General features: G+C 35.4%; 1 protein-coding gene across 1 annotated transcript; it reads left to right on the plus strand.

Annotated features, from left to right (window-relative positions):
• Window positions 1–15454: 15454 nt before the first annotated feature.
• Window positions 15455–16832, plus strand: LOC109021202. The gene is made up of 3 exons (XM_019003795.2): window positions 15455–16058; window positions 16158–16330; window positions 16442–16832. Exons 1-3 carry the CDS (start codon window positions 15483–15485, stop codon window positions 16602–16604), a joined length of 912 nt encoding a protein of 303 aa, XP_018859340.2. The 5' UTR covers window positions 15455–15482; the 3' UTR covers window positions 16605–16832.
• The last annotated feature ends 9523 nt before the right edge of the window (window positions 16833–26355 follow it).

A 26355-nucleotide genomic window follows, 5' to 3' on the forward strand; every position in this document is an offset into this window, starting at 1 on the left:
ATGGACCTCAACGGCTACAGTTGGAAACTTTGTAATGCAATCACTAGGCTAGATTACATCCCTTGCCTTGACAATTGGCAAGCTATCTGAATACATGTCTATGTTAATTGATGAGGTTGCAAGCCCACAAGGGAGGATGTCAAAAGATGCTTTATGTTGGAATTTTACAGATTTGAGTAGCAACAGAGGCGGGAATGTGAGGAGCCCATACCATAGAGTTGCTTCAATATCTGAACCTTGAGGACAAGGTTCTTTAAAGGTGGAGAATTTATTATGAACCCAACTAAGATTGGGCCGGGCTTGATGGGCTTCCGACTTAGTTGTTATCTTTTACTTTAATTGAGTTGTTTAGTGGCCCATGGGCTTAGTTAATGTTAGTTAGAATTGGCCCATGGCCCATGGCCTTAGTTGGCTATTGCTGAATTAGGTCATCATCTTTCAGTATATGTAGAGGAAAAATGGGTCCTTGTTTAGGGATCTGAAAAGTTATTATTCAAAAAATTTGTATTTTTTTTTTTGAGGAATTGGGGACCTCGAATACCCCAAGGTGTAGTTATTATCATCATCTTGACATCTTTTTTATTCTTGATTCTTCTTTTATTGTCAATATTACTATTCTTACCACTAGGTTCATTACAAAGTTCTTCTTGTTTCCATGTTTTCAGAGTGATGTCTTAGGTTGTGTTTGGTTACTGGGAAAAAAGAGAAAAAGGAACACGGTTAATATATTATATATTTTAGCTTGCCAAACTTTAACAAAGTTCAATGTAGTCTGATATTAGTTTATAGTTCTGTTCTCCTTTTCTCTCTTTTTTTTTTTTTTTTTTAATTTCTCTCTTTTTTTTTTAATCGAAAGAAATAAGTTGCATTATAGACTTCTTTCTTCTCTGTTCCTTTTTTTTTTTTTTTTGCCTTTTTTTTTTTGAATTTCTAAGTGAGGAATTGAAAGCGAGACTGAAAAGTCTTGGGGAATCAGGAGAAGGAACGTGCATCAAGAGCTTGTTAAGTATATTACCCCTAAGAAGGTTGTCACTGAGCCTTTTTCTTTTTACAAGGATAAACTGGGGTTCGGTAATTTTTTTTCTTTTCTTGTGGGCACGGGGGAAGATTATATGTTCACAATAGGAAATTGAAACAGACTAAAGCATCGAGTTTCAAATTGGCCGGATTGAACAAATCAAGTGAAGCAAAACTTCAAGTGGTGATGTTATATTGGCATATTTGGGCAAAAGCCTTTTAACTAGGTATCAAATAGATGCAAAGTCTCAGGTTTTCTAGTGGGCTTTTTGTCTTTGTTTTCATGAAATTTTGTAAATGCACTATGATAGCTCATCCAATTTTATGCGTGTGAGATTGGTAGATACATAAATGATTTATCTCATTCCAATTGGCATAACTCCTAATAAGTTCTGGACTCAATTACTAAAATACCTTAAATTTATAGGAGTTGATGAAAATTGCAAATATGCTCCTTTTTACATATCCATACAGTAGCTCAAATTTCAAACTGTTTTGACCCCAGACTGCTAATGAAGTAGTCTTGAAAACCATATAAGATTGTGGCCGAGTTGATGTTACACTTTTGCCAAAGAATCAATCTTCTAATCTTAGAAGTTTCATAGTAACAACAATCAATTTTCCAAGACTACATCAAAAACCATATTTCCACCACTAAAAGTATCCTGCCGCTATCGCCATTGCCACCATAAACATTGTTACTTTCACCACCATCAACACTACACCACCATGAAGATCAGTGTGACCACCATAATCATGGAATGGTTAGTACCTACCGCGTTCAATCTCGCACTGTCACCCCCGCCACCGCCACCATCACAACCATGATCACAACTATTGTCTCAACTACTACTACTGCCACCACACGTGCACACACAAGAAGAGTTGACAAATATTCATCTCTTATATTGTAAATTGTATAGTTTTCAGTATTCAGATATTTTTCTATTTAGAACTCGGATATTATAAGAGTCAAATATTCTTGTACTTTGAGAGGCACACACCATTTCTGCTCCTATGTCATTTGTCATTATAATTTATTTTAGGTAACCTATCGTGGTATTGTATGCCAAAGAAAGAAAGAAGTGCTGATAGTCTCAATGAATCAAGTTTCTTGTCGGTTTTTATGAGCAAAACATGTTGCTAGCTAGGGATCCAACTCCAAGCTGGCCTGCACCTTCTTGCCCCAGCCAACCCAAATTGGCGCTTTTCAACACATGTCGGCTCGGTAGTTGTAGGTGGTTTTTGATATCTGACGAATCTTGGGTTCGAATGTGGAGGGGCGGGGGGTTAAGAACCTAAAACCAAAACCTTTTTTGGTAGCACTGTACTAAAAAGTCAATAATGTAAATATCTTTCTGCAGAATGCTGCTTGGAGGCATTCTTGGATTGGTTGGTGGCATGCTTTTAGAAACACTTCAATTCATAATTGGAACATTCAATAATTCCCCTTGAATTATCCGAGGTGGATTGGATCTTCGTCTTCTGTTTTTGAACTAAAGAAGATTTTTTTTTTATTGGTACTAGGTGTCTGGAACAACGTCCCGAGTAATCCTGGGATGTACAGGCCCTTGGAAAAGAGTGTTTCGTAAGTGAAGGTCGAATAATTGAAGGGAAAAATCTCCTAGTTTGATAGTCTCTCGAGATTATTTGCACCTAAGGGGGTTTGAACCTTAGACTTATAAGGGGGAGCATACCCCCAAGTTCAAGGCCTTTGATACTTGAGTCAATCCCTAGGGGTTCTGAACTAAAGAAGAATCAATAGGCTTTATCCTAAGAGGTAGGTATTTTTCAAAATTTCATGTGTTCTGACTCTAGTTTTAAAGATATTTTGTCGATATTATTGAAGCAGTTCACTTGCACATTGCCAGGGCATCTACCACTTTTTTATCGACAAATAAAGATTTTATTGATGAGAACAAGACATAGCCCAGGTATACGGGAGATATACAAGAGCAACAAGATACATGAATCTATTTGTAGTTATGCCTCGTTTGTCCTTTTTTGTTTCCTTGCTTCCTTGAACTATGCAGTTTTCCCCCCTTAAAGCAGCTTGAGCTTGTTGCATATATCGGGCTGTCTTTCTATTGTCTCTGTTCTCGTTTTTGCTTTATGGTGCATGCCCTATGGGCGTTAGTTGTACGAAATCTCTTATAAGAACAAGTGTGATGTAAAATATTTCTGACTAATCTTCTTCTGAAAAAAGTTGTTTGTTAAGTGTTTTACTTGGTAGTCTGGTCTGCCACTACATATGTTGGGTTATGATTGTTTAGAGGTGGCTGCATATTTGCAATCTGTGGGCTATGCCGTAACCAATCCATTTTTTTTTTATATAGTAATTTTGCTCTTTATGAAGAGTAATTTGGTTAATATTTTAATTTATCTATTTTCCCATTTCTTATATTTAGAAGATACAAACTTTGAATGGGGAAGAAGTTTAAAGTTGTCATCACCAACAAATGGAAATTAATGTGGAAAAACCCAGAGAAGGAATACAATACTGGTTGACAATGTGTTTTAGGGAGTTGATAAAGAATGGAATAGAAAGAAAATGATGCATTGTGTTGGAGAATGCGGTAGAAATAGGTGAGGATAATTACTGGTTTGGTTACACAGGTCAAATAAGATGAGATGAAAGTTAAATAAAATATTGTTATAATATTATTTTTTTAATATTATTTTTGTTTTGAGATTTGAAAAAGTTAAATTATCTATTGTATTTTGTGCAAAAATTAAGAAAAATCATAATGATGAGATGGGATGAGATAGGATGAAATGAGATGATTTGTGTAACCAAACGAGATTTAATCTTTCTTTGTGTCGGTGCTTATAATATAATAATAAAATCCGCATTTCGATCCAATTTGAGTGAAACTCACCCTAGGCAATAGAATGGAATGATTTCCTTTAAGGGAAAGAAAAAATCCCAAACAAGGATGAACTGTATTTTTTTTCTCCCTAAGCAAGCAAATTTCATTAGAGAGAAAAAAAAAAAGCATGACACATGAGGAGGGGGTGAGGTTCCCCAACAAACATCCCAGTACAATAATCACAGTACAAAAGTGATAGAAAAAAGAAAAGTAAAATGGGTTTTGAGACCAATTTCTTAGTCCTTACCCATGCCCTACAAAGAGGGCGCGATCTTAAAAGATGGTTTTTAATTAAGCCACCGATGAAAGCGGTGTAAGCTATGGGTGCATTGCAGTTTATTGTCTTTAGATATTTTTTAGAGAGATCTATAGTCCATTTTTCAATATCAACGATTAGGAAAAACGATAATATAGTAAAAAGACCGACATCAGATAGACTAATTTGTGGTGGATCATCTTTCTTACTGCGCCTTTGTGGTGGCCCATGGAGGCCACGTGCCGATGGTTGAGATATGAGGTGGGACATATCTGAAAGATCGTGAGGTGGAGAATCTACTGGAATGATGCGTATAGCCAGCGAAGTCATCGGGGTGCAGCAGCACTTGGAGACCACGCGCGGAAGCAAGCCGAGTGTGAGGGTAACACGTCGAGATTTTTGGCACAGTTCACATCGTCCTAATAGATCGGTGACAGTAGGGTTGCGTGGTGCGGCACGGTTCGCTTGTTCCACTTGCATCTTTATTAAAGCAGAATTTAATCACACTATGGGCCATATCGTCCAAAGACACAAGTCAAGATAATGATGATAGAAATGACACGATTTATGTAATACTATAATAATGAATGAAGACAATAGCATACATTAAAATAGGCTCGTTTTGAGATAGACATTGCTATTGGATGGGTTAAAGTATCCACACTATCTTCGTAAGCATTATTTATTCCATAATAAAGACAAATTCGCATCACCAAAGATATGATTTTGTTGAGATATTTTGTACCACTGTGAATCAATTTTGCTGAATTTTAGCAGATACGATAACTACTTTATGGAAAGAAGATGAGTTTGCTAAATGATGTTATTAAAGTCAGTCAAGCTTTCTCGTCTTTTCCTTCTAAAGATTACAACACGAATATCTTGTAAAAAGAAAGTAAAGGGGTTACAATAGATATCCCAAAACCTTCTCTTAGAAAAAATATTATTAAAAAAACAGTTAAATTGATACAATAGAAATTACTAAAACACTAAATTAAAAAGAAAACATTATAAATTAATTCCGAAAACTAGGAATGTCTGCGTGATCCAAAGCAAAAAGGGCAACCATATATTTATAATTTAGGGAGCTCAAAAATTGAGGAAAACTAACTATGCGACCCTGAGCTCCAAAGCTAAAGGTTGTCCGTTAAACCATTTAACCATTTCCTTCCCTGTAAACATGATTAATAGGAAAAAATATTTTTAAAATGTAAAATATCATTCCAAATATAGGCATAAGTCCAAGGGGTTAGAAATTATTATTAAACCAATTCACAACAATATATAGGAGAATCTATTTGCACAATGAAGTCATGAATACTACGCTTGTAGCACAAAGTAAGTCCGATCTTTAAGATCTTGTTTGGTTACACAAATGATATGAGATGATATGAGAAATTTGTGAATAGTAATGAGATAATTTGTGAATAATAGTAAAATTGTTTGAGTTGAGATATTTTATAAAGTTTTGAAGAATGAGAGAGAAAAAAAGTTGAATAAAAAAATTATAAAGTTAAAAGAGGGTTAGAATATAATTTTTTAATATAATTTTTGTTTTGAGATTTGAAAAGTTTAATTATTTTTTGTATTTTGTTTACAAAGTTGGAAAAACTATAATGACTAAGTAATAATTAGATAAAAAAGTTAAAAATTTGAAATTGAAAAATATTTGTATTTGAATGGTGTTTAGATGTTGAGATGAGATAAAATGTACTTATTGTTGAAAGGTTTGTGAAACCACATCAAGCCTAAGGTTGATAATTCTGAAAAAACTGTTAGTACCTATATATACCAAGATAATATGAAAAACAAGTAACAATAGAGCAATTATAAGACCGAAGGATGCCCCACAACCTACAGGTCCAAGATTACCTTTAGAATCACCATCAATATTGAGTTTAAGGGACCCCTAGGAGGGGGCAACCAATTAACATGGAAAGATCTCTTAATCCGTATGATGGAAAGGAGAGTGTGAAGATTAGCAATGACAGACATGTTGGAAAACGACGTATGAGTACGAGGCTTGATAAGGGAATTGAGGTCTCTAAGCCATCTATTGATCTTATGGGTGACAGTAGACGGATGGGTACAAGAGTCCTTAAAACGAGCTTTATTTCTGGCTAACCAAATCTCCCCACAAGATCAACACAGAAGGTAGCAACTGAGTAAGTAAATGGAACTGATGTGCCTTTAAAAAAAAACTACAACTTAGTGGCAATACTCTTCCAGTTGTGAGAGACAATATTGGTGAAGCAAAATATATAGAAAAATTGATGCCAAACCTCTTCAGAAAAATTACTACAATTAGAGAGAACACGATTCGACTTCTCTTAAGAATATGTTCCCTTAAGTAGGATGGAGAGAACTGTATTTAAATTCATCCTATATATAGAGACAAAATTCAAACCTGATTTAGAAATAAAATATAATCATTGAATGTTGTCTTTAAACCTACTGATATATGTTTGGTTTGTGTGGCGGGTTGCTAGATTACCTTAGCCCCCAAAAACACACCACCAATAAAAAAAAAAAAAAAAAAAAAAAAGTGGATGTTGGACTTTTGTTAAGAGTCTCATTTTGTTTGTACGATTACTTTGTTGATGATCTTATCTAACAAAGATTTGTTGCGGATTTTAGGATTTGGGTTTGTTTTTTGTATTTTTCTCTCTTATACGGTATGACCGCCACTATAATTCCCAACTGATAGAGAAAAAAGTTTGTAGCACTATACATAGACAAATTGTTAGCCTAAGAGACCAAGACAATTCATTAACTTAAATTTAATTTCAAGTTTTGAACAAATTGTATATATCTATAAACAATATATTTATATAAACTATTTATATAAATATTAAAAATATACTTTTTCATATTAAATAAGAGAAGGGTGCGGAGTGGAGGCGGGATGGATGGGGGCGGGCCACCGCTGCCCACCTCAACTAAGATCATATTATTGATACTTTTTATCTAAAAATTTCTTTCATTTTGAATATTATATGTTGACTAAAAAGTAGTATAAGACAATATAGAATTCGTCTGTTGGAAGCCAAGTTCCCTTCTTCACATGCTTATCTTAATTTATAACTAGGATAATGATAAGCTTATTACTTCATATCATTCATATGCTACTCTTTTTATTTTTTCTAATTTTGTTATAATTTTTTTATTTAATAACTAAGGAAGTGACTATTAATGAAGTTGTATATATTTTTAATTTTTTTCTTAATGACTAAAGATATTAAAAAAACACTTAAAAGAAAATAATAATAAAGAAAATTCAAATACGCTATAGAATAGTAAAAATGTGGCAGAAGAATAGTAGGCCTATCATTTATTCTTATAAGAATATTTGGTCTATCTTAATCCAATAATTCTTTGTTGTTAATTGGATAGAAAGTGGAATATTGATTATGAGCAAGTGTTCTTAATAATTTGAATTGTAATTTACATTCATAATAAATCACAATATAAGATATCAAATCCTTGCTTATTTCTCTTTTGCTTTTGGATTTGGAGAGATGTCAATTAAAAAGGCTACAAAACATTCACAGGAAAAAAGAGATCCAAAAAAAAAAAAAAAAAGAGGTGTCATAACTTGTGAGGAACTTCATCAGCCCACGTGGCATCCATGTAGGGTCCTCACGTGGGACCGGAGATCCCCCTCCCCTTGTAAGGGTGATAGAGATTAGTGACTCAAAAGTCAATTGCAATTTACAGATGTGGGCATTGCAGGGAAGCAAAGGGGGAAGAAAAGACGCAAAGGGAGATGGACTTTAATATCAGGAGGACAACCTTTCTTTTTTTAATTATCGATGTAATTAACGATACATAAGAAGGAAGCGACACGTTTCAAACAAAATCATAATATAATACCTAGAAGGAAATATAAATAATAATAAATTTTTTTTTTTTTATGGGTTGATCTGGGATTCATGTTTCTCAATCCTTTGTTTTCGTTTATTTCCCACTATGTTAATACAATTACACACAACAAACGTGGAACCCTCATTTTCAGTAATTCATGATACCCTTGTTTGTGTTAAGGACAAAGATGCCCCTGCACTACCTGTTAGCCAAACTACATCACAGCAGCAGAACCATAGCTCTCCATCGTAACAAATTCTGCAGTGCATGCGTTGGGTGTATACGCTCACTGCCATTGTATAACAAACTTCTTCTACGTTAGAATATTCTAGATTTTTTGTAGTCTAGCTTCCCTAAAAGGAAACCCTGTACATTGCTTTTGAATCAATGAAATACAACTATATTTTTCAATATTTCTAGCATGGTATCAAGAGCCTAAAAAGGACTTATCGTCCATGGCTGAATCCGACTCATCCTCTGTTTCTCCCACCCTCCCACAACCAAATTTCTCCCACACCATTACTGTGAAACTCACGCTTGAAAATTATCTACTCTGGAAAACCCAGCTAGTTCCGTATCTTCATGGAAACCGACTTTACAAGTATGTTGATGGTTCTTGTCCATCACCTAAACTCATGCTTGATAACAAAACCCCAAATCCAGCCTACGCACTCTGGCTTCAACAAGATCAACAAGTAATGTCTACTCTCATTTCTTCTTTATCTGAACCCATAATGGCCCAAGTTGTTGGCTGTTCTTCTGCAAGGGCTGTTTGGACCTCCCTTGAATCAACATATGCTTCTGTTTGTCAAGCTTGGGTCATCCAGACCCAACTTCAATTGGCATCTCTTAAGAAGGGTGCTGATACCATTTCTACCTATTTTCGCAAAGCTAAAGGCCTTGCTGATGTCATGGCCGCTGCGGGTTGTCCTCTTCCTCCTGCGGACTTCGTTCCGTATCTCCTTGCTAGACTAGGCCCAGATTATGATGGCTTAGTTACTTCTGTGACTACCAAGCTTGTTCCAATTTCTCCTGAGGAATTACTCGGACACCTCTTGGCTCATGAAGCTTGATTACTTCATCATTCTGAAATTAGCACTTTTCCAACAGAAGCCTCCGCTAATTTTACTGCAAAAGTTTCCTCTGGTTCACAGGGTCGAGGAAACCGTGGTGGACGCAACTTTAATCGTGGACGTAATTGAGGACGATCAAATCGAGGCCGTAGCAACTATGCAGGTAACGCATCTTCTAATTCGTTTTCCTCTGCTACTGATCAACGTGTGGTGCGTCAGGTCTGCAATCGCCAAGGCCACATTGCTATCAATTGCTTGAACCGTTTCAATCAAGCCTATACCAGTCCATCACCCATGATAGCCAACTTCACCTCAACCAACTACTCACCCGATACCAATTGGTATCCAGATACTGCTGCCACAAACCATATCACCAGTGAATTGAGTAACCTTAATCTGCATGCACTTCAGTATGGTGGAGATGAGCAACTTCGTGTTGGTGACGGCTCCTCGATTCCTATCTCACACTCTGGTTCCGCCTCTTTTCTCTCCTCCTCATCTCAATTCCTTCCAAATAAAATTTTGTGTGTTCCCTCTTTTAAAAAGAATTTGATCTCTGTCCGCCAGTTTTGTATGGACAACAATGTCTTCTTCCAATTTTATGCTAACTCTTTCTCTATTCATGATTGCAAGTCGGGGAAACGTCTTCTTCAAGGGACCACAAGTAACAGCCTCTACACAATTCCATCTCCAGTTTCATCACCCTCTGCATTCTCAAGTCATCTTTCAGTTCCTTTTTGGCACACTAGGGTTGGACATCCTTCCATCAAGCTCGTCCAGTCCATCCTCCAGCAGCATCAACTTCCTTTTGAGCGCACTTTAATTCCCTTTTGCAATGCCTGTGCTCAGGCCAAACATCATAGATCACCTGCTCATCAACAAATAAATAAATCCATTGCACCTTTTCAGCTTATATTTTCGGATCTATGGGGTCCATCCCCTTATGTGTCTCCTGATGATTATCGTTTTTACATTACCTTTGTGGATGATTTTTCCCGATACACATGGCTTATTCCACTCAAAACAAAATCTCAAGCTCTCGATGCTTTTGTTAATTTTAAAAATAATGTTGAGCGTCAATATAACACAAAAATCTTACAATTCTAGTCCGATTGGGGGGGTGAATATCGTCCCTTTTCCAAATACTTAAAATCATGTGGTATCACTCATAGACTTACTTGCCCTCATACTCATACTCAAAATGGCATCATTGAGCGTAAACACCATCACATAGTTGATACGGGTTTAGCTCTATTAGCTCACTCATCTGTCCCTCTTCATTTTTGGCCTCAAGCATTTCTTTATTCAGTTTATTTAATCAATTTGTTACCATCTCCCACGTTACAAAACAACTCACCCCATTTTTTACTTCACAAGGCCCAACCAGATTACCATTCTTTACGCATCTTCGGATCTGAATGTTGGCCTCTTACCACATCCTATAATCCACGAAAATTTAATTTTCGTTCACTCTCATGTGTCTTCTTGGGTTTAAGTCCAAATCACCGTGGCTTTTTATGCTATCATATTCCCACTAGCCGAACGTACATCTCCAAAGATGTTCGTTTTAACGAAAACTCATTCCCTTATTCATCTCTACCAAAGCCAACTCTCCCTTCCCAGCCCACTCACATCACTCTTCCCAATTTTCAGTCCAATCCGTCAACAGGTTTAGACTCACCTTCTTCATCTATTCTTGGACCTCCCCCTGCACTGCCATCTTCTCCATTATCTACATCAACTCTAGCAGAACCATCACAGACCCCATCGTCACCATCATTAAGTCCATCATCTTCACCTCCTCAGCTGCACATGTACACAATGGTTACTCGTTCACAAACCAACTCCCTTCGACCTTCTACCTTTCATGATGGAACCACCAAATGGCACTTACCCCGTGCCTTCCTCACTGATCTCAGTCCCATCCCTGAAACTCCAACCACTTACACCATAGCCAAACAGCACCCAGAATGGCGCGACGCCATGGCTAAAGAATTTCACGCCCTCCTTGCCAACCAAACCTGGACTCTTGTCCCTGCTTCACAAGCACCAAACACCATCACTTGCAAATGGGTGTTCCGAACCAAGAGACTTGCCGATGGTTCGATTGAACGTCGTAAAGCCCGACTGGTTGCCCGGGGCTTTCTTCAGCAGTTTGGCATTGATTTTGAGGAAACCTTCAGTCCTGTGGTCAAGTTAACCACGGTTAGAACTGTGCTTGCACTTGCCGTATCTCAAAATTGGTTTGAACATCAGTATGATGTGCAGAATGCGTTTCTGCATGGGCCACTTAATGAAACGGTTTTCATGGCTCAGCCACCTGGCTTCTCACATCCTCAATATCCATCATTTATTTGCAAACTAAATAAAGCCATCTATGGCCTTCGGCAGTCACCTTGTGCTTGGTATGCACGCCTAAGTTCTCGGTTGGTTGATCTTGGTTTTGCTATTTCTACAGCAGATTCTTCTCTTTTTATTCATCACTCTGCAAACATCACTACTTTTGTTTTAGTCTATGTTGATGACCTGTTGGTTACAGGGAACTCCATGCAATACATATCTGACCTTATTGCAGCTTTACGCCGTGACTTCCCCATCACCGACTCGGGCAAACTGCATTATTTTCTTGGGGTCGAAGCTTTTTATAATTCCAAAGGTCTTCTCCTCACACAATATAAATACATCACTGACTTGTTGTAGCGCACCAACATGCAAAATGCAAAACCAATAAAGACCCCTGTGTCCACTTCAGAGAAGCTCAGTATTTTTTCTGGACAACCCTTTGAAGACCCCACCCTATATTGAAGCACCGTTGGATCCCTACAGTACCTATCATTTACAAGACCCGATCTTGCCTTTGCTGTAGGAAAAGTGTGCCAGTTCATGAATAACCCTCGAGTGCCTCATTGGCAAGCCGCAAAGCGAATTCTTCGCTACCTCAAGCATACGTCCACTGTTGGCTTGCAACTCTCTCCCTCATCACTTATTCAGCTTACTGCTTGGTCTGATGCCGATTGGGAAGGATGCCCATACGATCGGCGCTCTACAAACGGCTACTGCATGTTTCTTGGATCTAATCTTATCTCATGGTCATCAAAGAAACAACCAACTGTTGCAAGATCTTCAACTGAGGCCGAATTCAAGGCTGTTGCAAACGCTACAGCCGAAGTCATCTGGCTCCAACATCTCTGTCGTGATCTTGGTGTCCATCTAGAGCGTCCACCTCCGTTGTATTGTGATAACATGGGAGCCATGTACTTATCCTCTAACCCTGTTTTTCACGCACGTACTAAACATGTTGAAATAGACTTTCATTTTGTGCACAATCGGGTGCAGAACAAATCTCTGCGGGTTGCTTTCATTTCTAGTAAAGACCAGCTTGCAGGCGTGTTTACCAAACCTCTATCCTCTTCTCGATTTACATCACTTTGTTCAAGTCTTCATCTACAATCTCTGCCACTCGACTTGAGGGGGGATGTTAAGGACAAAGATGCCCTTGCACTACCTGTTAGCCAAACTACATCACAGCAGCAGAACCATAGCTCTCCATCGTAACAAACTCTGCAGTGCATGCGTTGGGTGTGTACGCTCATTGCCATTGTGTAACAAACTTCTTCTACGTTAAAATATTCTGGATTCTTTGTAGTCTAGCTTCTATAAAAGGAAACCATGTACTTCTAGCAGAATCAATGAAATACAACTATATTTTTCAGTATTTCTAGCAGTTTGTGACAAAATGAATAATAATCGATATTGTGACAAAATGAATAATAATCGATATGCCAAGAATTTTTCCCTTACTTTTCGAACCCGCGAACTAAGTTTGTTGTACAAAATTTAAGCCTTCTTTTAGTAATTTAGTAAAAAGTTTACAAGCCTCGTTTGGTCACACATATGAGATGATATGAGATTAAAAATTATGAATAACAGTGAGATAATTTATAAATAATAGTGAAATAAGTTAAATTAAGATGTTTTATGAGATTTTAAAAAATGAGAGAGAAAAAGTAGAATATAAATATTATATAAAATTAAAATATTATTAGAATATTATTTTTATTTTGAGATTTGAAAAGATTGAATTATTTTTTTGTGTTTTATTTGAAAGTTTGGAAAAATTGTAATGATTAAATTATGATTAGATGGAAAAGTTGAAAAATTTGAAATTGAAAAAAGTTTGTATTTGAATGGTATTTAAATGTTGAGATAAGATGAAATTAGATGAGATTAGTTAAAACCATCTGTAAAAGCAAAGAGAGCCTCAATCAATGTTAATAAGTTCAAAGTTTAGGGATTGAAAAACGTTTGTATTTGAATGGTATTTAGATGTTGAGATGAGATGAAATTAGATGAAATTAGTTAAAACCATCTGTAAAACCAAACAGAGCCTCAATCAATGTTAATAAGTTCAAAGTTTAGAGGAAGATTATAACATATAGCTCCTATGTACCTTCTAGTCTCGGACAAAACTTTTCCTAAACAAATTAAATAAATAAGGGGGAGATATGAAAACTAAGGTATGGACAGTCACTCCACTCCATAAATAGTGAACACCAATGTTTTTTTTTTCCTACTTTTTCGTGTAAAAAATGAAGGCTGTTATTAGGATCACCACTTTGTTCTAAAATATTTTCCATCTTCTAGCTATCTCAAGTTCATATCTATCAATGAACTGATAAGGAATATTATGATTTTTCGTTTATTTAAAATTCCATATACTTCTTGCGGAAGAAAAAAAATGATCATTTATGTAACATAAATTTGTAGAGCTTGCTTACTCATTCAGATTAATCAATTAAGTGTCTCCGAATTGTCCCTTAAAGGTTTTAACTATGAGTTATGTTAGACTGACTTCCCTATTATTATCTTGTTACGTTAATGTGTTACTATTCATTAATGTTTAGATCAGTTTTTATTTAAAATAATTTGAAAATTAATAGGTAGTATCATGTCCATATTTCTTTTTCTTTTTTAAAAAGCATCATGTTAGTATTTCTTGAGAAGAACGAGAATATCATAAAGAGTTATTCTATTATCAAATCAGTATATAGAGCACATTATCTACATCGCTTAAATTGTAATATTTGATTTATAAGATTCAAATTTTAAAATTTATCTTTCAAATCAAATTATGACATGTAAACGTTTAACTAAATGTGCTATATACTCTGACTTGATAATATAACTTTTCTATCTTAAAACTACGATAGAAAATATGAGAATAGAAAATAGGTGTGTTCTAAAAGTTGCTATTTTTAACCCTTTAAATCACACACTATCTATATGACATAATTTTATTTGCAAGATTTAAGTTTTAATATTTATTTTTAAATCAAATTATACCATATGGAAGATGTGTGGTGTAGAGGCCGTAAAATAAATTTATTCTAAAACTATAAAAACAAATTTCATGTATATTAGTATATAATAATTTAATAGAAATGCAAGGATGATTAATTGTTAACTTGTACATTAATTTAAAAAATATTATTTATTATTATTTTTTCAGTATTTCATGATTTGATATTAAATGATAATTTGATGGGTGAAACGTTACAAGAGTTTCTTAATTACTTAATACTATATTATGGCATGGTGAATGGTTTTACTCTATCAATTTTATATATAATAATTTAAATAGAAATGTAAAGGTCATTATTTTCTATATATAGATTTTTAAAGAAAAATACTTCGTCTATAAAAAAAATTTAAAATAATAAACTTATAAATTGATATAATATGAATTAATATTTTATATTATAATTTTTTTATAATAAATAAATAAATATGATGTATCACATTAAATTATGTTAATTTATAAATTTTATTTTTTTAAAATTTCTATATTCTCATTTCTAAGGATTTGTTTGCTTATTTAATTACTCTCAATTCATCTTAACTTCTTATTATAATTTTTTTAAATTTTAATATAAAATATAATAAATAATTCATCTTTTTAAATTTTAAAATAATAATAATATTAAAAAATAATATTTTAATAATATTTTATCAATTCAATTCAACTCAACTCAACGTAACATCTAAATACAGCCTTAAACTACGCAAAAAATCAATTTTATGATGCATTCAAAAAGTCTCTCGGACGTGTCTATGGCTAAATCTCGTCAACACATCACGCTCTCCTTGTGACTATTTGATCTTTACTTTTCTAAGCTCTTATCCGGAAAACTGAAAAGCTCACCGACGCCGACCCCACCGGGCGTGCCCGCAGCCTACTCTTAAGCCACGTTCACGTGCAATATCGTACGTGTCTTCATCTCCTTCATCCGTACAAGTCAACTCAGTAATCTCATCCAACGGTGTATAATATTCTATATATATGACAATTGAGAGAGTGTGAGCTCTGAATCAAAAAGCGAGAAAAGTTCACGCAATTCAGCCATGAGAGCTGTTCTTCTGAGAACCGGTTCGGTCGTAGTCCTCCCCTGTCCTCCTGTTGTCCCTGGTTCGCCCCGAGTCTCTCTCTCGCGACAAGACTCAGCTTCCTGCTTGTTCTCTGCCGAGAGGAGCTCCGTTAACTCCCCGAGGATTTGTCTGCATTTTGATTTCAATCGCCGGAGAGACTCGCCTGCGCGGATGGGGATTCGTAGGGCGTATTCTGAGACCGACGTGATCCGATGCGAATCTCTGTTTTCTAGTCTGAACGGAGCCGGATCTCGGTCTTTTCAGTCGAGTTTGCCCGAGGAGTACCTCTTGGAACGCGACGAGGAGTACGGAGTAGGGTCTTTGCCAAAAGGCGCTGGTATCTGGCCTGATAGCGGGATTCCGGTGGAGGAGCTGGGATCCTCCGGCGGTGGATTCGGCAAAGGAGGGAAGAAGAGTTGTGGAGGCGATGACGATAACGGAATCGGAAACAGAGAGGAGAGGAGCAAGATCGGAGCGTACTACCTAGAAATGCTAAAGTCAAACCCGGAAGATTCACTCTTGCTCAGAAACTACGGCAAGTACTTGCACGAGGTACTTGAAACATCTTTATACTACCATTTTCGAAAATAAATAAAAAAGTTCAACGAATAATCTGATAAAATTTGGTTTGCAATGAATGGAAATGAAAAGGTGGAGAATGATACGGGGAAAGCGGAAGAATATTATGGAAGAGCAATATTAGCGAGTCCAGGAGACGGAGAGTTACTGAGTCTGTACGGGAATCTAATATGGGAAACACAGCGAGATGGAGATAGAGCCAAATCCTACTTCGATCAGGCCGTTCATGCCTCCCCAGATGACTGGTACTTTCATCCTTTTTGTCTCTTTTTCTTTTGGCAAATTGCGTTATACATATGTATATGTATATGATATTATGGGAGTTGGAGTTATGATTTGGATATGTAAATATGCAGCATGGTGTTGGGATCGTATGCGAAGTTTATGTGGGAAGCAGAGGAGGAGGAAGAAGAAGAAGAAGAGAATGAAGAAAGCAAGAAGAGAGATGGAGCGTCACCACCGGTTCTGGTTGCGGTGGTGACGCTCCAGAACCAGAACCAGAACCAGAACCGGTGTTAATTCATTGGGGTTGTGCCTGTGTTAATCTCGTTAATGATAATATTAATAATAAGGAATAATATCATCTCATATATGCAGTATTTACACCGTAACATAGGGAAAATTAGAGAGAGGAAATTTTGCTGTTGTACTTTTTTTTTACCTTGTTTTGTACAGTTCAAATAAAATTTTGACTAATTTTTACTGAGAAAAATATTAGTGGTGACCCTCACACTTATTATTCATGTATTTTAATTTTTTTTATTTTTATTTAATGATTAAGAAAATAATTATTAATAAAATTATATATTTTTTTATTTATTTTTTAATAATTAAGAATGTTAAGAAAATATTTCAAAAAAATCAAAAGAAAAAGAATAATAAATTTATATTTAGCCGTACATCCTTTTTACTAAGTGGTTTGTATTAAAGTAATCAACTTTTAAGTTATAATAAAGTTATTTCTTTCTCCAAATTTGATTAATTTTTATTTATCTTTAAAATAATATTTTATTTTAAATCAAAATTCCCAACGATCTTTTTCCTTTCCTCGTTTTTCAATTCTAATTTTTTTTTTTTTTCCTTTTTTCCATTTCTCGAGAACTTGCACCTGACGCCCTCCATTTTCGTCTGCCTTCTTTCCATCGTCGGTTAATGACTTTTCATCTATTTTCACATCAGACACTTAAGATGTGGGAAGAGGGCCAAGACTTCCATTGGACGGAGGAGCAGGGAGGGGCAAGATTGGCAAAGAACTTAACATTTTTCTAAACAAACAGAACCTTTAATATGAACTAAAAAAGTGACGAGCTTGAGCACAGATTCGTGCTAGATAAAACTAATTGCATATTATCACTAACTGTGATAAGAAATCAAAGCGAACAGATTTACATACCGATTATGTAGGTAGTGGGTACAGTGGAGGTTAGAGGCTTCGTATTACCACTGAATTTGGGATCTAAGATATCGAAAGGAGATCGAAGAAGAAGCTTTTGTGCAGATACGAAGGAAGAGAGAGGTTGTGCAATGTAGAGTGAGGTGAGAGAGACAGAGAGAAGTGCAATGACGACGGTCGATTACTAGAAATATATATAAAAAAAAAAATTTAAAAATTATTATTAAAATATTTAATATTATATTATTATTTTAATTTTAAGATGTATAGTGTAACGTAAATTAATATCTCTAATGATTTAACCAAAATCTTAATTTTTAGTCAAATTTTAAATTTGAGAATGATTAAACACTACCAATGCTATAAAGTTAATGAAGTCTTGATAAATGGATAGATTTGGTTCTCACTTACCTCCTCGCCATGGATAGTCAAAAAACTGCGTTTTCCGATCATTGAGTACTAGAGTTTAAAACGTATTGTATAAAGTGTTGTTTGCATGTCAAATCCAAATCATAACGAAATATGTAGGGTCACATCTACTACAACCAACGTAGCAACCGATCGACATACATATCAAAATAGAAGGATTGATATTTCAGCAAGTCACTGAACGCACACGAATTAAACAACGTCGATCCGCACGTACTCATTTCACCTTCTCTTTTGAAGGATTGAAAACCTTGCGAGTACTTTTCAGTATTTTGCTTATGGTTTTCTTTGCACTGCTACTTATCGTCTTTGAAGCCATCTTTCCCTTGTCTTCCATTTTGCTGCTTTGGGCATTAGACACAGACTAATTGCTTCGCTGGCCAACCACGGGAGATTTCAGGCGTGTGACGTCCGGGACCTGCAACTTATATACCGGTTTTTTTTGGTTCCCTTTGCTGATTTCATTTTCTTTTATTACCCTTCAATTTCTCTGATCATAAGCTTATAGATTCAATGCTTTATTCTTACCTTCTTTTTTGCAGGTTTTGATGGTGTTCTAAATTTGGAAGTCTTTCGAAATTTGCTGGTCTCCAATGCCTGATCTCCTTGCTTCTTCTGCAGATGTACATACATATACGCTAATTAGTTGATGACTAATATACAATAATACTGCTATCACTAACAAATTAAAATTAGAAGTTTAAACAAGTGAAATTTATAATTGAAAAAGCAGTGGTTCTATCCCATACAACACCTAGAGGGAGGGTGAATAGGTGCAGTTCAAATTTTGTGGACTAATAAAAATTAATGGCAAGAAGCAAATAAAAGATGACACAAATCATACAAATAATCAACACAGGGATTTGGTCACGAAGTGAAAACTCATTTGAAGAACGTCTTTAAATTCTAAAACCACTCCGGGTGTAAGCCACCACCTAAAATCTACTATAGAAAAAGTTTAATACAACCCATTTAGAGACACTCACAAAATCTTTGTAGTTCCTAAACTTGGCTTGCAACATCACGAGTGATCCACTCGATCTCTACACGCATGTAGTGTCGGAACTTCGACCTTCTATAGCTTTCCATGAGAACCTCTCGATCTCTGCATCAACAGTAGCTCCGGAAACCTTCCGGCCAACAAAATGTCCACTTCAATGGACTCTGAATGAGATTTGATCTTGAGTGTGGTGTGGTGGATTTGTGTTTGTCCAAGAGAGATTCACAAGGTGAGGAATATGTTTCTCTCTTTGGCTCTTGAAACACTTAGGATTTTGCACTATTTTTCCACACCACAGAACAGAAATAATCTGTTCTATTTATAGTCCCAGCAAGTCACGGCGCTCAAAACATCAATTTTTATGTTGTCTTGAACATTGGCTCGAGCGAGGTGTCGAGCGAAGGTCGAGCGCACGTTATCTTCTGAAACCGCTCGAGCGAGGTGTCGAGCGAAGGTCGAGCGAACGTCTCTGGATGAGTTCTGCTCGAGCGCAACGTCGAGCGCACATCGAGCGAATCACTCTGGATGGGTTCTGCTCGAGCGCCACGTCAAGCTCACCTCGAGCGAACCACTCTGTTTGGGTTTCGCTCGAGTGTTGGGTCGAGCGCACATCGAGTGAACCACTCTGGATGGGTTCTGCTCGAGCGCCACGTCAAGCTCATCTCGAGCGAACCACTCTATTTGAGTTTCGCTCGAGTGTTGGGTCGAGCGCACATCGAGTGAACCACTCTGGATGGGTTCTGCTCGAGCGCCACGTCAAGCTCACGGGTTCTGCTCGAGCGCCACGTCAAGCTCACCTCGAGCGAACCACTCTGTTTGGGTTCCGCTCGAGCGCTGTGTCGAGCGCACATTGAGCGAACCACTCTGGAAGGTTCTGCTCGAGCGCTACGTCGAGAGCCCATCGAGCGAACCTCTCTGGAAGGTTCCGCTCGAGCGCCAGTCAAGCCATGTTAAGCACACTTCAATCTTTTTCATTTTAACACTGCATCAACACTTATTACAACTCAACTTTACATAGGTTTTCACAAGAATATACAAATTAACTAATATTTCTCTCAACAATAAAGAAATCTAGGCTTTTAGTGCTTTTGCAGCTAATTCATGGCTAATTGAGTTGTGTACGTACGTACCTTAGTATTGACTTTTTTTTTTTTTTTTTATTTAAGCAAGCAAACAAATGTCTATTAGAAACGGAAAATATGATACATGAGAACAGGGGTAGGGTTCTCCAACAAATGCCCTAGTACAATAACCACAATACAAAAGTGATGGAAAAGGAAAATAAAACAAGTTTTGGAATCAATTTCTTAATCCCCACCCATGCCCTACAAAGAGGGCGCCGTCTTAAAATACGGTAGTTAGCAGTTCGCAAAATCATGCGAACTATAGAACCATCGCAAATGACGATGGAACCTCCGTTGGAAGTAGTAAAAGTTATGGGTGCATTGCAGTTTGTTGTCTTAAGATTTTTTTAGAGAGATCCGTAATTCCATTTTCAAGATCATCGGTTAGGGAAAATAATAACGTAGTCGAAAACATAACATTGGATAGACTGATCTGCGACTAGTCATCTATCTTCCAACGCATTTGTGGTGGCGCTCGGCAACCATGCGCTTGTGGTAGGGAGGCGAGACTGGGCAAATCTAGAAGTTCTCGGTGTGGGGAATTTGCTGATACGACATTTGTAACTGGTGGAGGCATCGTGGCGCAACAGCGCGTGAAGACCACGCATGGAAACAAGCTGCACGTGAGGGCCATATGCCGAGATTTTTGGCACGATTCCACTCCGTCCCAGTAGATCAGCGGCTGTATAATGGCGTGGTGGGGCCCGTGTCGACTGATGGCTGCCGAAGTGTAATAAATCTAACCAAAACCAAACTGGTGGAGGGGGGAGAGAGAAAAGAAACACTATCATGAAAGTGTATATACACTGCAATAATGGTAAGGGAGAAGAGAGGATCCAGCGAAGGCACTCGAAGGGATTGAATTTTCTAGGAGAAGGGAAGGAATGTACGTTAGTATTGACTTGCAAGTAGTACTTGCTCTCAACCTCCTTCACTGATTGGATCGTTTCTTTAGGTAATTTCAGACCATCATCCAATCATTTGGAAAGGCAATATATGGACAAAAAACATGTTTGTCGTTAATTTGTTAATATAAACGTATATATATAGTAAGATAATGATCAATTATATATGTTTGGTATTTGATCTCTTCAAAGCCTGGACAGTATTCAAACTCATGCGTACGTGGTACCAATATTTGATCATTTTTCTGATATTTGATGCCAATAAATGGTGTTATTTTTATTAATTTAAGCGGGTTAGTTAAAGTTTGACGAAGGTCTTCTCAAAGTAATTAACAGACTAGGGAATATTATATTTAGGGGTGTAACCGGTCCGGTCCGGTCCGGTTTTGGATAAAATCTAGGACCGAACCGGTATGTACCGGTTTTATATTTTTCAAAACCGATTACGCACCGGTTACCCTCCTAAACCGGTACTTCCGGTTTTACCGGTTTCCGGTCCGGTCCGGTCCGGTTTTCCGGTTTTTTAAAAATATAAATTTCACAATTTGTCATTAAAAATTTGTTTATAAAAAAAAAAAAAATTGATTTAAAAAAAAACTGTTTTATACTTTTATTAATATATTAGACTATATAATAGTATTAATATTAGACTATTGGTATAGTTATAAGTTATATATTAGTATTAGTTATAAACTTTTAGTGATTTAGTATTAACATTTTATGTAATAATTTATAAATTATAATAAGAAATTATTTCATATATGAATATATATGTTATATATAAAATTTCACATAAAAATTTATAATTATACATTATATATAAAACTTATATATATTAATATTTAATATATATAAAATATTTTGTATAAAACTTATATATAAAAATATTATTTTTTATTTTTTTAATCAACCGGTCCGGTCCGGTTCGGTCCGGTCCAAAAAATTCCGGAACCGGAACCGGACCGGAACCGGCCGGTTTTTACGTTTTAAAAACCGGTTCCGGACCGGACCGGTTCAAAACCGGTAAAACCGGTCCGGTTCGGTCCGGTCCGGTCCGGTTTTCCGGTTTTCCGGTTTGAGTTTACACCCCTAATTATATTGGCCTTGTTTGGATATAAGAAGTCTTTCATCTCATCTCAATATTATAATTTTTTCAAATTCTTATACAAAATATAATTTTCTTTTTAAATTTTAAAATAATAATAATATTAAAAAATAATATTCTAACAATATTTTATTCAATTTTTAATTTTCATCTTAACTTATTTCATATCAACTCATTCTCCAAATGGCACCATAGTCTATTCAACAAGCTGTTGATGCAAGTTAAAAATTATATTAACCTTGATCATTTAAGTCAATTTTTTTTTTAAAAAATTTCTTCACTTATATATATATATATATATATATTAAATAAAAAAGCTTTTAGACTCGAGAGTCCGAGGCCCTATACTGAAACTTAACGCAAAAAATCATTTGGATTAAAAACAAAAAAGACGTTATATATAAAAACCACAAAAAAAAATTTTTTCAAATAAATGAGTAATGATACACGTTCAATATTTTTTACAATTTTTTTATGAGTAATGTTAGATGCAGTCTTAGAGTGTACAAGACTCGCCTATTCTCTTTGAAAAAGAGGGGTCCACCACCATTAAAAAATTAAACTTTTTTATATAGATTTTATATTTACACATTTTTTTATAAAATGAGTGTGTGAGAGTTGAATACCCTAAAACTATAAATATCATTTTTCATTTTTTAAACAACCATATTTTAAATTGAGGGTATTTATGTAAAACTATGTGGACTGTTATAAATTATTTTATAAAAATGCTTCTCATTTAACACATGGTTGTGTGAAGGGTTATGAAAAGATTTGCATGTGTATTATTTTCTTACTTTAAAATGACTAGGGTCAAAAGGGGTTTGGAACTTCATCCCTCATTCCTCTTCTCTCTAGTTTTGGTCTTTTTTTTTTTCTAATTTTTTTGGTTTTATTTGTTTTTTCGTTCACAGTAAGATGAAATGTAGATTTGTTGTTCTTCAAAACCAGGCGACCACCATGCACCCCACCACAAGATGCCCAAGGCGCCAATCATTCAAACGGACGAAAAATCTCATCGAACGAAGTGGCACATGAGCCACATGCGCGGCCCAAAGTGCGCGCGTGACATCTACGCGCCATTGCATGAGGAGCTCTATCGCCACCACGCGTGACTTTTCTGGTACCAGAGTCATCGGTTTCTTCAGACCTAACGTTTCGCCAAACATCCAGGGTGTTTGCATTTCTTATTTCCTCTAAGGTTGAAAATGCGGATCTACAACTTGAACTTTTCAAGTTGTAATTTGCTATTTTTTCATATATCTTTTATGTTTTATGTTATTTCCTTTGTTTTAAGTTAAAAAAAAAATTCTATATATAGTCTCTTGGATTTTTGTCTATAAAGTGTGTCCTCTCTCCATCTTGGATAAAGTGTGGGGTTGTTTAATTCTATTTTAGGACAAAATGTAGGATTTGTTAAATCTATCTTAGGACAGAGTACTGTCTCTCAGACGGTTTGTCTATAGATAGTTACAGCAATGGATTAGACCATGTCAGTCGCAAAGAAATTTGTGCATTGGAGAGCATTAAAAGCAGTAGTTGACTTGTATTCTATATATCTCAGGTGAAAGTTATAATGTCTCGTTATGAATGAATGCATGTTGTTCCAAAAAAAAAAAAAATTGTCTTACTCTATCCTTTTTTAGGAAAATCACTTGATCTGATCACACGCAAGCTAGAGGGACTAACATGAGTAAAGAAATTTTGTCATCCTCCTTGCTCTTATGACTTTATAGTTTTAGACAGTGCTAATAAAACTTCTTGGTTTCAACCTAAGCAATAGATCGAACTCACCCCTGCTCTTTTATCAGCCCGATTGGTACTGCCAGTAGCTTTAGGCTTGGCACTTGTTATATTTGCAGTTGTAGAATTTGCACGTCTCAGTTTGGAAGTTTCTCAAGCAGTACTAGCTGAGGATTGAATCCTGTAAAAGAAAAATATATATCAATATATACTACCTTACCGATAGCTACAAAATTGATTTTTATCTTATTTTTGCTTGATAATCTCATACAAATAGCTATTGTAGGGACTGACTTCTGTTTTAAGTTGACAGATTTGGATAGTTTGGGTTGTGGGTCCTTGAAATCAAATGAAACCAGTTTTCTTTCAATCTTCTTTCTGGATCGTTTGCTGCAGAAAAATCCATTGAACTTCTTCTTTCCTTTGACATCCTTTTCTCAGTTGCCAAAGAAAATGGTTGAGGGATCGTGTGCTTTCCTTTGGCATTTTGTTTTAAACCTTCTTTTGATTTCTTTGATGAATCTGTTTGCAACCCAACACTAATTTCTCCCTTATTTTCTTGTCGGTCTTTCTCTGTATCCTTAGGCAATTGATTCTCTCCAGGCATGGGAATGAGTTTTTCCGCTTGATCAGCTTCAAAGTTTTTATCGGGCTTTCCTTCTTCACTCTGTTCATGTTCATGACTGTTTGATATGGTTTTTCTCTTCCATATTGGGCAAGGTCGCACAGAACTGCGAGAAAAAAAAGTTTTTACACAATATATATGCACAAAGATACACACACAAGAAATTTCAAGCCTTTGTCATAATCGAAAGATGCATATCATGATTCATCAGTTGGTCATCCTCACGGATCATATAAATGAGAATTAGTAGTTAATGTAGTTCATGATTCATCAGTAAAACATGAACTTGACCCTAATGTATATTTATAGAGTAATTCTATATATAATAGTGAAGTGCGTAAATATCGCATAATCATTTTGAAAAAGTGTGGAGTCTACTATTAAAAATTTAATTCTTTTCATATGAGTCTTATGTTTTATTCACTTTTTTCAAAACGATTATGCGGCAGTTGCACAATTCACGATTGCAAATACCTTTCCTCGTATATTGGTATTATGTGTTAGTAAAAATCTTCCACGTCAAATGAAATGCCTCAAAGATAAGAATGTTCATATCCTTACTAGGTTCCTTATAGCCTGACATAACTTCGGTGCTAATAGAAGAAAATGAATAACGATACATGTACAATAATTTCTTATGATCATATTTTAAATTGAAGGTATTTCTATGAAATAATGTTACTTTTATAAATAATTTTATAAAAATACTCATAATTTACAACATAATTGTGAAAAAGATTATGTGTAACATCCCATCCCTAGGATTAGAAATGTCACGTATATACGTAACTAAGCCAGGTAAGAGACTTGCATAATTTTAAAAAAATAATATTGTTCATTCCAAAAGAAAACTTAAGTTAAATCATTGTCTAAAACATAGTCATATCCAAGTTTCCAAACCAACTAAATGTAAAGAAATCATAAATATAGTCTAAAGTTCATTAGTCCGCTCCTTCTAAATTTGGCCTGCTTGCTTGTAGTCCTCATTCTCCTCACCTGAATAGTAAAAAAAAAAAAAAATGAAATAAAACTAAAATGAGTCGAAAACTTAAGAACTCACAACAATGTAAACATAATAATTAAAAGACTTTTATAAAATTTTTATGCTGAATAAAATTCTTGTCTATCATACTGATGCTCATGCTATACAAGATTGTCTTAACTTATTTAAATTAATTGACTGATCTGACTGGCTCATTCACTTAATCCTGTGTGTAAGGTTGTGCATCGGCTCCACATCCCGTTGCAGCAAGGGGAGTTGTTGAGTAGTATTCTGATATATTAGGTGGACTATGCTTGAGTCTATGGCTTGCACATCTACTTTGAATACTGAACTAAAATGCCATTTGATTAACTAATATGATATTATCTTATCTTGCACCTGAATTTAATATAACTTGTGTGTCTTATGTAATGTGAGATGCATGACATTCGTACTAATATAAATAACTGTCAAATGTTAAACCTGGACATGATGCTGAAAATTAATATAATCATATGCTATGATGATTGATATGCTTACACAGATCGTATCATGCATGGTACATAAAAAGAGCGTCTATCAAAGAACTGGTTTTAATAGTAATAGTCAAACTATATGTTAATCCTAATTTGTGATCAAATTACTTACCTTAAAACACTGATACAGAATAATCTTCTCGTATCTCGTTGCCTATAAGAAAAACTATTCATCACTAAAAATTCTAGGAATCGTATTTTGGCGCTCCATTTAATAATTGAACTCACAATAATAACAATAATAACTATTTTGTTACGTTAAAAAAAATACTATTATTATTTTAAATTCAAATAATTATCTATTTTTCTAAATCGTAACTCAGTAGTAATTTATATGAAAATCTATCAAAAAAATTAGTGGAAAAATCATAAACTTAAACAATTTAAAATGTTTTATTAAACTTTAACCTATTATTATCTTCTACTGA

The sequence above is a fragment of the Juglans regia genome, chromosome 2 (genome assembly GCF_001411555.2).
Source record: "Juglans regia cultivar Chandler chromosome 2, Walnut 2.0, whole genome shotgun sequence".
In the NCBI taxonomy this organism is placed as follows: Eukaryota; Viridiplantae; Streptophyta; class Magnoliopsida; order Fagales; family Juglandaceae; genus Juglans; species Juglans regia.

What these genes read in the sequence shown, in the direction of transcription:
- LOC109021202 (XM_019003795.2), top strand. Translation starts at nt 15,483, where the DNA reads ATGAGAGCTGTTCTTCTGAGAACCGGTTCGGTCGTAGTCCTCCCCTGT. An exon ending in ACGGCAAGTACTTGCACGAG is followed by an intron (nt 16,059 to 16,157) that starts GTACTTGAAACA and finishes GGAAATGAAAAG; the next exon opens with GTGGAGAATGATACGGGGAA. An exon ending in CATGCCTCCCCAGATGACTG is followed by an intron (nt 16,331 to 16,441) that starts GTACTTTCATCC and finishes GTAAATATGCAG; the next exon opens with CATGGTGTTGGGATCGTATG.